General features: G+C 31.3%; 1 protein-coding gene across 1 annotated transcript; it reads right to left on the bottom strand.

Moving 5' to 3' along the window:
* Window positions 1–4,194: 4,194 nt before the first annotated feature.
* LOC110684438 (probable sesquiterpene synthase) lies at window positions 4,195–11,743 on the bottom strand. Its single transcript, XM_021860902.1, has 7 exons — window positions 11,318–11,743; window positions 10,883–11,153; window positions 8,116–8,485; window positions 7,800–8,012; window positions 7,465–7,606; window positions 4,917–5,171; window positions 4,195–4,674 (listed from the first exon to the last, which is right to left on the bottom strand). Exons 1-7 carry the CDS (start codon window positions 11,408–11,410, stop codon window positions 4,378–4,380), a joined length of 1,641 nt encoding a protein of 546 aa, XP_021716594.1. The 5' UTR covers window positions 11,411–11,743; the 3' UTR covers window positions 4,195–4,377.
* Window positions 11,744–12,097: the final 354 nt, after the last annotated feature.

Genomic DNA, 12,097 nt, shown 5'->3' with positions numbered 1-12,097 from the left:
TTTCATGGTATGGGCATAAGATGAACTGCTTAGATTTTTGTTTTTCCATCACATGTGTCATGTATAGAAGGATACGATCTGCATCACTATGCAAATAGGTTTCTGAAATCATTTCCGGACACATGAATCCAATGGAAGCCACATCCACCGTATCGAGTATGTCACTCAAGGCCCTACATATATATCATGTAATAACATTATAAATGGTAATAAATTTTATATGGGAAGAGTGAAATTTGAATATCTTACATCATAAAACTTGCAAAATTGAAATATTTAGCCAAGCTCCCGTGAGAAGTTGATTGACATCTTCACGTCTGATAATGATGTCCTTACTGTCTTCATAACTAAAGGTCCAAGCATCAACCTTTACCTTAATAGTTTCACCTTCAGGTAATGAAGATAACAAACTATTCAAAGACCCACACTTCTGAGACAAGTTTTCCAAAGCATAATCCATAAGAAAAACTTTTTGAATGTCCTATCTCACTAATAACTACTTGTAAAGTTTGGTTCTTATCACTCCAACCTAACCCATTCTTGAATGTCCTATCTCACTAATAACTACTTGTAAAGTTTGGTTCTAAAGAAAATCCGGCATCATTTTCCTATAGTTCTCCAAGCACACAATGTAGATAATCGGCTATCTACATATGTACCCAGAGAACGATCGGGAAATAGTGAGCCATGATCTTCTTAGATCCAAAAACAGTTCAAGTAGTTATCACCTAAATGAGATAGAACATTCAAGAACAGTCCCAAACCGGGGACTATTCAAGACTTACTCCTAATGAGTAAGCCCTGAACGGGTATCTAAGCCAATGATGCAAGTATTATTGCAATTCCAATCAATTATATCACAATTAAAAATCTCATACAATTCACAATCATTATACCAACCTCAACAAATAAGTTAATATTGCAAAGAATGGTTCAGATATATATTCCACAAGTGAAGACAATCTCGCATGTGTACTACCGCCTTAATTGTTTGTCCACAACCAGAACCTCGAGCAACTTGTGGAATTCACTTCCGCATAATTAAGAATCTGCCATAAAAAAATTACATATATTAAACCAACATAGGTTTTTTTTTTTTTTTTTTTTTTTTTGAGAGAATTAAACCAACATAGTTTTTTTTTTTTTTTTTTGAGGGAAAGATAGCAAATATTATTAAGAAAATTAAACCAAGTCCAAATCCGCTAAAGTTAAGATACTTTGCGGGAAGGGACCCAAACGAACAAGCTCCGAAGCATCCCCCGTCTCCATCTAGCTACTAGGTGGGCGACGGTGTTACAAGAACGTTTAACATGCGAAAAAATACAAACATTACATAAAATGCTATCCATCCTAATATCATCATAGATTAAGTAAATTGGAGCAGCCCCATTCGTTCCTTTGTTCAGTACTTGGATCACATTAATAGCATCACTCTCTATAATTATGTTCAAATACCCCAACCTCGCAGCGAGTTGTAGTGCATAACGAACAGCCAAAGCTTCCCCAATCTCAGGAGACGATCCATAAGTCGACTTCACAGCAGCAGCAAGTAATTGACCATTTGCATCCTGAATGACAGCACCTAAACCCATCTTATTACCCACCATCATGTGCACATCAGAATTGATTTTAACACAATTTTCAGGGGGCAAAACCACCTAGACACATTAATATAGTGGCTGCCAGCAGCAGGGGGAAGAATAACCTTTACGGCATACGAGTTATACTCGTGCACTAGCCTCGTAAACCCAGCAGCCAGACTCACAACATTTGGGGTCTCCTCTTGAAACACAAGCAGATTCCTTCCTCTCCATGCTGCCCACATCAATGCTGCCATCGAACTTAGTATCTCAGCGTTATACTTCCTGCACAGCCAACTCCATCTCTCCTCAAAGCTAGAAATCGGGGCACCCTCAAGGTTATCCTTATACTCACTGTAATGCCACACTTCTTTTGCTACTATACATTCAAACAAGGCATGTAAGATAGATTCAGGTTGCCCACAAAATTGGCAATCAGAATCAGCCATATATTCAACTTAATCTGCCATATATTTAATGACTGAAATTATATATATTCAACTAAATCTGCCATATATTTTCTAATTAATGAACTAACACTAAACCTCAAATTAAACTAAGTCATTGTTCAAGTTAGATGCTACATTCTATTTACCATGACAAGATTGAACATAAATAGAAGCAATCTTACCTTAGGTGAAATCGACTTCACAAATTCAACAATGTCGAGCCTAAATGCAGTAATATAAGGGGGGCAAACACTGGTCGAACTGCTACACTAATCGAACTTCAATTATTGTTTTTGTAATTTTCTAGAACTTCCTCGGGTTTTTTGGGGGCAAAATTAATCGATTTTTCCAGTCAAAAATTTCAGTCATTGCTCGAATATGAGGCCAGGATTTTTAATTGAATTTTTTGGGGTTTCTAGGGTTCAAATTCCTATGGTTTTGAGAAGATTTTTTGCTCGAAATGGGGGATTTTTGGTCGGAAATGCTCAATTTTTCTAGGGTTTATGGGCTCGAATTTCTTAGGGTTTTTGGTCTAAATTTTTGCTCAAAATTGCTCGGATTTGCTGCCGATTATAGTTTATAGGTCTTGAACTTGATTGCGATTTTGAATGTTGAATTTGCTGGGGAATCGGAGTTTTTTTTGCGAATTTGTTAGATTTAAGGGTCGAATTTGTGGGTGTTTTGGCTGTAGAAATTCACTTGAGTAGCAGCTATTGTATTTTTCTTTTTATTTAGTGAAAGGTAGGCGTGAAAAGCTAAGGTCAAAAATTCTGAAATAACCTAATTGCAAAAGAGTTATTTGTGTCACTTAGTTATTAAAATGCGAAGCAAATAACAAAAAGTATAATGTTGTACATTTTTCATATGCGTCGCTCATTTATTAAAAGAGTGACGCAATTTATTCATTCACTCATTTGCGTCACTTGTCAATAAATGAGTGGCGCAAATAAGATTATTATATGCGTCACTGCAATGAATAAGATCGACGCAAATATTAGAAAGCTGAAATACATCTAACTTTTGCGTCGCTTCTTGAATAATATGCGACACAAATAACTTTTAAGGATGGTAAAAATAAATATTTGCTTCGTTCTTTGGAATGAGGGACGCAAATATGGCGACGCAAATGTAGGTTTTTCTACTAGTGATGCATTAGACGTAGGCTCTGTTCTTTTGAGCATATTTCAACACTACTACTACTACTACTACTGCTGCTGCTGCTGCTGCTGCTGCTACTGCTACTGCTACTCCTGCTACTACTCCTGCTCCTACTGCTGCTCCTGCTGCTGCTGCTACTACTGCTACTACTACTACTATTAATGTTATTATTATTAATGTTGTTGTTGTTGCTGTTGTTGTTGTTGTTGTTGTTGTTGTTGTTGTTATTATTATTACTATTACTATTACTATTACTATTACTATTACTATTACTATTACTATTACTATTACTATTACTATTACTATTACTATTACTATTACTATTACTATTACTATTACTATTACTATTACTATTACTATTACTATTACTATTACTATTACTATTACTATTACTATTACTATTACTATTACTATTATTAAGTGCATATACCATTGATTTAGGTGAGTGAAAACATAAATATATGTACACCATATTTAACATATGTTAATAGTAGAAACATATGTCAATGAACTAAGAATCAATACCCACATACAGAAAATGTTTCTACAAATTGTGATTCTAATATCAAATGTTTATAAAAGAAATCGTTATTAATTGTTGTTATTATTATTTATTTTTTTGAAAGAATTGTTAAAATTATTAGAAATTATTAATTAATAATATTAATAAATATTAATTCTTAATAGCTTGAATTATTAAATATTAATAATGATAACTATTATTATTAATTATTATTACGATTAATAAATATTAATTATTATTAATAATTATTAAAATTATTTTTAATATTTATAATTATTATAATTATTTTTAATATTAATAATTATTATAATTATTCAAAATAATAAATTATTATCATCAATACAATATTAATTATTATTATTATTGTTATTATTAATTATAATTTGAAAATAGAGCAGAGCAGAGCATATTTCTTTTTAGCAGAGCAGAGCCGAGCAGATTTGATTTGAGCAGAGCAGAACAGCTCTAAAGAACGGGGCCGTATTCTATTCTTATCATGAAAATTCAAAGTTTTATTCATAAAATAAGGTACATTTAATTAAAACTCCTCAGACAATGCAAGATGCAATCATTGTTACGTAAACACAATCACGCATTAGTGCAACCTTAAAAACAAAATAACAAATACACACATTGCATGAAAATAAAATAGAACGAAACAAGATAACTACATATTAATAGGATGAACAAGAACAGATGCTGTTTTATCCTTCAAAGCCTGGTTAACTTCAGTGTAACCATCAGTACCATCCTTGTAAACAACATCAGCCGAACGAGCTAAGTTGAGAATTCGAGTAAGTAAAGGCTTTGGAATCACATGAGGTTGAAGCATTGCTTGATTAATATCTTTCCAAGCATCCTCAACTTCTTCTCTTAGCTTCTCATTTCCTTCATCCTCGGTCATTCCATGCTTCTCCATCAGGCATTGCACAGCTGACGCGACATGATTTCTTTTTTGCTCAAACTGCCATAAATTAAAATCACATAATAAGTACTTTTTTGGCACAGTTGTCATGTCATTCACCTCTTTCTTATTTTATCCACCTTCTTACACTTTTTCATACTTTATTACTTTTTTGTTACATCGCCCATCTTTTTACACAATTTCACATTTTAATTTTGTTATTATGCAAATAAAATAGTAAATATTAATAACATTAGACACCATATTAAACATAAGTCGTATGTAACATATGTAGACAGTACCTTATGGCCACCTATGTCATCCACGAGTCTAAGTATTGTGGATGCAGCTTTGACGGCTTTAGGGATAAGAATTTGGCTTGCCCATTCAAAACCCTCCTTCGTCGCTATCTCTCCCATGCCAAGGAAAGAAGCAATTATGCCATGAGGATAGGGTGAGGTAACTAGGGCAATTTTCATATACTCATCATACGTGGGTACATATTTTTCATGGCACCATTTTGCCTCTTGCAAGAAAGCTAGGCATAAAGTTTTCACCTAGCATAAAAGGTAGGAAAAAAAAACGAGAATACATGAGAAATGAAGTTAAAAATTTTCATTAAACTCAAAACAATAACATAGATATATTGGTAAAATTCTATATAACACTCAAATAAATAAAATCCCTTTTTTGTTTACTAGGGCAGGGCAGCCAACGCGCGCGTTGCGCGCGGAATGATTAGCCTTTGCAACTTCATTTTACTTGTCTTTTGTTTGCACTTCACATGGAGGAATAAAAGACCGGTAAAGGAATATACTTCTATTGCTTAAGCATTGTTTGTTTATAGTCGTCCTAAGTTGAATGTTACGTGTGAAATATCTTGTATATTGAAAAAAATCTTTATTTTTATTATTTGTATATGGTGATTCTTTTAATTGGAATACTATGTAGAGTTACAGTAGATTATAATTCTTAGGTTTTTCAATGATAAAGCAGAAAAGGAACAAATGCTAAAACTGTTGTTTGTTTATTTTCGCAGTGTTGATATTAGCATTACTTAATTGTGGTGGTACAAACGAAATAGAGAAAGAATCATCAATAATGAAAACGAAACGACCAATTCCTAATCCACTACAGAGGCTAACAATATTAATCAATGAGTTCATTTCATCCATCACAGAGGCTAACAATATTAATCAATGAGTTCATTTCTAATTTAAAAGTACAATCCTTCTAGATGAAACTGAAACAACCAATCACACACTTATGCTCAACCGTACATGATATGCATATATATTATACTAAAGCAGCCTATATCCATCTATCAAGTCCAGTCTAACCCAGGGGCGGATCTAGAAATTTCAAAATGGGGGTGCAAAAATTTTTAAACTTTACAGCGTATAAAATAAATAATAATGTATTTTACTTGTCGGTTATATATTTTATTTACATACATCCTCCGTTCCTTTTGTATTAGTACGAATCTAAAAAATAAACAAACGACTATATTTTTCCTTACGTATAAATCACAATTTGTGGTTACAAAAAGCGATGTAGATACTGTTAAGGTTCAAACATTACAATATTTATAAAACAATGAAATATATCGAGTAATTAGTTTATATAGATAAAATATTTATAAATTTTTTTTATTATTTTTTTGTAAAAATTACGAAGGTCGTGTTACTTTTAGTTCAATAAGAATAATTTAAGCTTAGCAAAATTAAGATGAAAATTGAAATAATAAGGCCTAAATATTTAGAATGTATTTTTATTGCTTGGTTTTGTCTTTAAGAAGATCAAGTTATAAAAATGGGAGAGCAAAAACTATTAGAATAAATTTTAAAAATTATACATGACCCATGAATTTCATTAATTTTTTACAAAATGGGGATGCAAGTGCTCCCCTTGAGAGCCAAATACATCCGCCAATGGTCTAACCAATGAGTTCTTAGACTGAGAAGTCATGTATAGTGTATAGTGACTAAATTCAAGTTCAGACTAAATTATGAAATTAATCTTATCTTACACTGATGAATTACTCATATGCTAAAATTATGATCTTTAATAAAATCTCATGTGATCCTATCATTACAGATTATGAAGTTCAAAATCCATAGTGGAATGTTCTTAACTTAATGATGATCCTGTTTTAAATCTATGGACTTTGCTCCCAGAAAATCCGGCCGCCCTCTTCCACCGCCTCCCCCTCTCCCTTCTCGAGGCCCTTTTCCTCAGAGTTCTCGTTTCTAGACCACCGACTGCGAAAAGGTCCTCGTTAAATATTCCTTTTCTGCTATATATTGGTATTGTCAACTTTTTTTTTGCCACAATTTGATTTGGAAATTTTGGGAAGGTGGTGAACAAAGATGTGGAATTTAGTACTTTGAAATGGCAAAGATAGTGTGTGGAGAGAAAATGTAAAAGCTTTTAAGAGATGGAGTCATGGAGAGGAGGAGGGAAAGCTCAAATGTGTAAGGAAATGTAGACGGGTAAGAACAATTTGAAGTTGGACTGTTGGAGTACAAAATTACAAATAGGGGTACAAAGGTGAAACACATTTTGAAGGGTAAATAGGGGCACAAAGGTAAAATAACATTTCAAAGGGTATAAAGTCCGTGTACTATTCATAAGAACAATTTAGGGATAATTAATAGGCACATCAAAAAAACATTAGCTTATGACAATTAAATCAGAACGAAAGGACTATTTAGCTTTATATGAGGTATTTATATTACATATATTGATCGTCTAATCAATATACATATCAAACCATGTAATATTTAGCTATATATAGATCGTCGTAGGAGATATTTTAGACATAATGAATTAAATCCTATTGATACCTACCTGTTCTCTTGTATAGTTTACGCAAAATGATCTTCCTTCTTTGGCAAGATCTTCCTCGGCTTCCTCACATGCTTCAACCATAGCATGATAACTCCATTTCACGTGCTCCGGCAGTTCATCCACATAACTTTTGTTCCACGGCCTGAATTTTAATTTATTACACCGTCTTAATAGCATTTTATATTAGTATTTCAAACGTAAAATTTCACCTTTAAAATAAGTCAAAGTTATAATTAAGTGTTTATCATATCATTTAAATTATAATACGAAATTTTATCTTGACATAGACAAAAGCAACACTATACATATATTGATAAAAATATACAATTTCAAACCTTTGAAATGTTTCGGTGAGAAGTTCAAGTTCTTCAATTGTTCCATATGCATCATAAGTATCATCCAATAGAGATGTTGCCTTGAAAATTTTCCCAAACACTTTTCTTGCCAAGGAATACTTGGGCTCATAGTAAGCTCCTAGTATCCAAAAATACGCCTCTGTCAACCTGTCTCGGGTGTATGATGCATTCAAATGTAGTCCTTTCCACCACCTATGTCAATTAAACATCATGATCAAGTTATACTTTTACGTATTATAAGGTTGAAAATTTCTAGTATATCGTTAGACCAAATTGCATTCGTATGATTACGTACTTTTTAAGATCTTTAAGCTCCTTTTGGTGTAAGGCTTGAAGCAAATTGAAATCGAGTTTTGCAAACTTGAGGAGAGTTTTGTTATGTGAAGGATCCATTTCATACACCGAGATGTAATGCCTAGTCTCTACTCGCGGCATGCCCTTGTGGAGAGGTTGGTGAAGAGCATGGGCAACTTGATCCGCAAGAGGTGAGCTTAGCTGACTAACCATGGCATTGAGACGAGTTGTCGAAAATGCAAGGGCTTCGTCGAGTATCTTGTCATCGTGAACTCGAACATGGGCAGCCTCATACAAGCTTAACAATCCCAGGACATCCTTTGTGATTGATTCCTTAAAGCTTCCATTTTCCTCGAACTTATTGAACACATCTGTGCCATCATTTTAATAATAACTCTCATTATTTATATATAATTCACAAAATAAATAGCTTTAGGAAGCTAAGACTTTTAATGGCTAGAATGAAATTGTTTTCAATCAATGTATTGGCGATCCATTCACATGTTGAATTTAAATTCAAATTATAATTAAAAGAAAAATAAATAATTTTAAGGATCTTTTACCAAAATGGCTAATTTGATAAAAGTATTTACCAAAACGGCTAATATAAAATTTATTTCCCAAACTAGCTAAATTTATTGATTTGAAAGGATATTATTTAAATTTTATATACTTTTGAATCCGTTCAGTTACATTTTTTTTTTTTTTGGTTTTATTTAGAAAGAATTAGTTTTTTTAATTTTGGTTTTATTTAAATTCTAATGTCATAGTTTAAAATATCCCATTAATTTGAACAATAACAATCAACATAATATACATGCAGCAATTCTCAATTTTTAAAAAAGTTACACAACATAAATAACCACTCGAAAAATGATCCAAACTTCCAATCAACAAAAGAAAAAAAAATACAACTATTTTTTTTAACACATAAAGATAAAAATAAATATATGTAAGTTTGATTTATCATACACATTAAACAAAAAAAATATTCATACTAGCCGACATTAACAAAGAGTATACAATTAATAGCCATGAAAAAGATGAACAATACCTTAAAATTTCTTATCGTCGTATAAATTTGCAGTTGTCTTGATAGAACAATACTAATTGAAATTCCAAATTTTTGTGATTGATATGATCAAGATGAAAAATTAGTGCTTTTAATTTATTTTTTTAATCGAAATTAGGGTTTTGCGAGTTTGCGACTGTTTACGTTCTTTGTAGTTTTGTATATTGCCTAAATTTTCCAATTTAAAAAAATCTTTAAGTAAATAAAAATAAAACCAAAAAAGCAAAGTTAAAAAAAAAAAAAAAAAAAAAAAAAAAAAAAAAAAAGTGAACCAAACCGGTTCAAAGGAAATAAGAAATTGATAAATTCCTTCCAAGTTAATAAATTAGCTAGTTTGGAAATTAAAATTTATAATTAGCCGTTTTGGTAAATACTTTTGTCAAACTAGCCGTTTAAAACTAAAATTTAAACTTTTCTATTAAGGAAAAAAAATTGTTTCTCACCAGTGATGCAATTTTAAGGCATTGTTTACTTCACCTTAAAAGTGCCTTAAAATAAAATATTCGGTAATAATATAGTTTTAGTTCGGTAAAAATAAGTTGAGTTCAATATTAATATTTTTAGTTAAGTAATGCTAATTTTATTTCAGTATAAATCAATTACTTTATAGAAATATACGAGTAATAGAGAATCAGTAAAAAATAATTTTAATACAGTAAAATTAATTTCAGTCCAGTAAAAATAACTAAAATTCAGTAAAATTAATTTCAGTTCAATAAATATAAGTTGAAATGAAGTAATGAACAAGGAAAAAGTTTCTATTTTAAAGTTTCAACCTTCAAAATTAAGCTAGATTAAATATGTATGGATCGGAATAACTATACTTTAAATACGTATGAAGCTTCCATTTTCATGATCTTTGAATTTATTAAACACATCTGTGCCAGCATTATAATAATTACTACTCCGTAGCTTTATTTAAATAAAAATAAAACCTCAAATAAATTTATGCGTGCCATTTCAAAATGATACGTCATTTTCTATTATAATACTATACACTAGCTTCATTAGCTAATTATAGTTAACTTTTCATAGTGCTGATACACACATATGAATATTGAAATATACAATTGTGTACTAAACTGGATTTTAATAATTCACAGGAACAATAATCCAAATCCAATCACTCTATATCTAATTTTGTCTCTAAGCCTTGTCCTTGATGATGCAGTTACCACTTACAAAATTGCATTTTTTAAAATTGAACTATAACCCTAATATAGCTTTTTTTTTTTTTGGGTATTATTTTTTTTTTAATTGAATTATAATCCTAATATAGCTTTTTTTTTTTTTTTTTTTTTTTTTTGTATTTCAAGAAAAGAAGTTATATTAGACCAGAACCTTACACGGGTCAACCAATATCTAATATGTAGGTAATAAGGCCTCTCGGGAGTGAGGACCAGTAAAAGATAAGAGAGTCTTTAACCTTAAGGTGCCTCTAACCGAGATTGATCTCACAACCCTCTAGTCTTCTACTACTTGTTCGTAGTTTTAATCATTATTTACAGTTCAAAGTACTACTACAGGTGTAAATAGATTTAATAGTTGATACTTCGATCTTTGTTATTAATAATTATTTAGTACTAAATACAATAATTAATAACTCCGTATTATTTTCGTTCGTTAATGTTATTATAATTTATATTGCACAATAAAACATCACAAATACGTCAATACACCACGTTAAAATGCTTACCACAAGGCACAAAGAAACCATGTTGCCTAAGGATACGAAATCGAGTCGAAACATGGTAGAGATCATCTTTGGCACATTGCTCTTCATAGCTCTCATAAACTTGTTTCAAAGCATCCTCAATCTCATGTTCAAAGTGATATGCCAATCCAAGACGTTCAATGGCGTCGACGAAATTCAGCAACTCAATTGGGTTGTTCTTAGTCTCCTGCAGCTCCTTCTTCACTTCCTCTACATGTTGTTTCACTTCTTGCTCCTTTTGAACTTGGACATCCTAATTCATTAATTGCAACATGACCAATAAAACAGTAAATAGATACATCTATACAAATAAAGATATATGTCGTCGAACTAATTTAGTTGGTAAAATCTTAAGATAAAATATGGAGTACGTAATAATAATCAAGACTAAATTTTGATCGTGTAAAAAATAGTTACCTCGTCATGGTGCGGATTTGTGATATTAAGAAAGTGGTCACCCCAATGGCATGGGTGATAGTTAGCAACAGGACGAGATTTTTGGGATGACATTTTTTTTTTTTTTTTTATGAAAAATAGTTTGAGTCTTTAACTCTTTACTAAACAACTTCCAAATGCAGTGCTACGAAATGGCTTGATGAAACATCTCCATATATATAGCATTATCGCCAACCAAACCATTAATTATTTTATTTAAATATTTTATTTTTTTTTAATTTTGTTATTGTTTGAAGAGCCACTATATAAGGATGGATGATAAAAACCAATCACACACTGTCCTAATTCTCAACCAAACCATTAAATGTTATATGCACATATCGTGATTTATTATTTGATGTCTATCCTAAGTAATTTGCCCATATTTTTATTTAATGTGGCTATTTATTAAAGAAATTTTACACCGCAGTGTATTTTATTGGCAAGAATCATCTTTATTATTTGGGGCATGTCTTTGCAGAAGGGGACATTGCATCCAAATATATAAATTAAATGTACATATATCAAGGAGTTCTTGATGATGCCTTAATTATATGCAATATGGGAGTTAGGATAAAACAGTAAAGGCTACACATATGTGATCCCTTAGTCCCTTACTCTCATAATTGCAATTAATTAAGGCATTATCAAGAACTCCTCCATATGTACATTATATATTTGGATGTCCCCTTCTGCAGAGACATGCCCCATAATAAAGATGATTCTAATCACTCGTTTTTGTGCCTCTTTAAAACACCAAAA

This window comes from Chenopodium quinoa, unplaced genomic scaffold (assembly GCF_001683475.1).
Source record: "Chenopodium quinoa cultivar QQ74 unplaced genomic scaffold, ASM168347v1, whole genome shotgun sequence".
NCBI classification, from domain to species: Eukaryota; Viridiplantae; Streptophyta; class Magnoliopsida; order Caryophyllales; family Amaranthaceae; genus Chenopodium; species Chenopodium quinoa.
This window is presented reverse-complemented; position numbering and strand designations above follow the sequence as displayed.

Excerpts from the sequence above, each read along its gene's own strand:
- LOC110684438 (XM_021860902.1), bottom strand. The coding sequence starts at position 11,410 with ATGTCATCCCAAAAATCTCGTCCTGTTGCTAACTATCACCCATGCCAT. Across the intron at positions 11,154-11,317 it reads CAAATCCGCACCATGACGAG|GATGTCCAAGTTCAAAAGGA; the intron begins GTAACTATTTTT and ends TTAATGAATTAG. Across the intron at positions 5,172-7,464 it reads TAAACTATACAAGAGAACAG|GTGAAAACTTTATGCCTAGC; the intron begins GTAGGTATCAAT and ends CTTTTATGCTAG.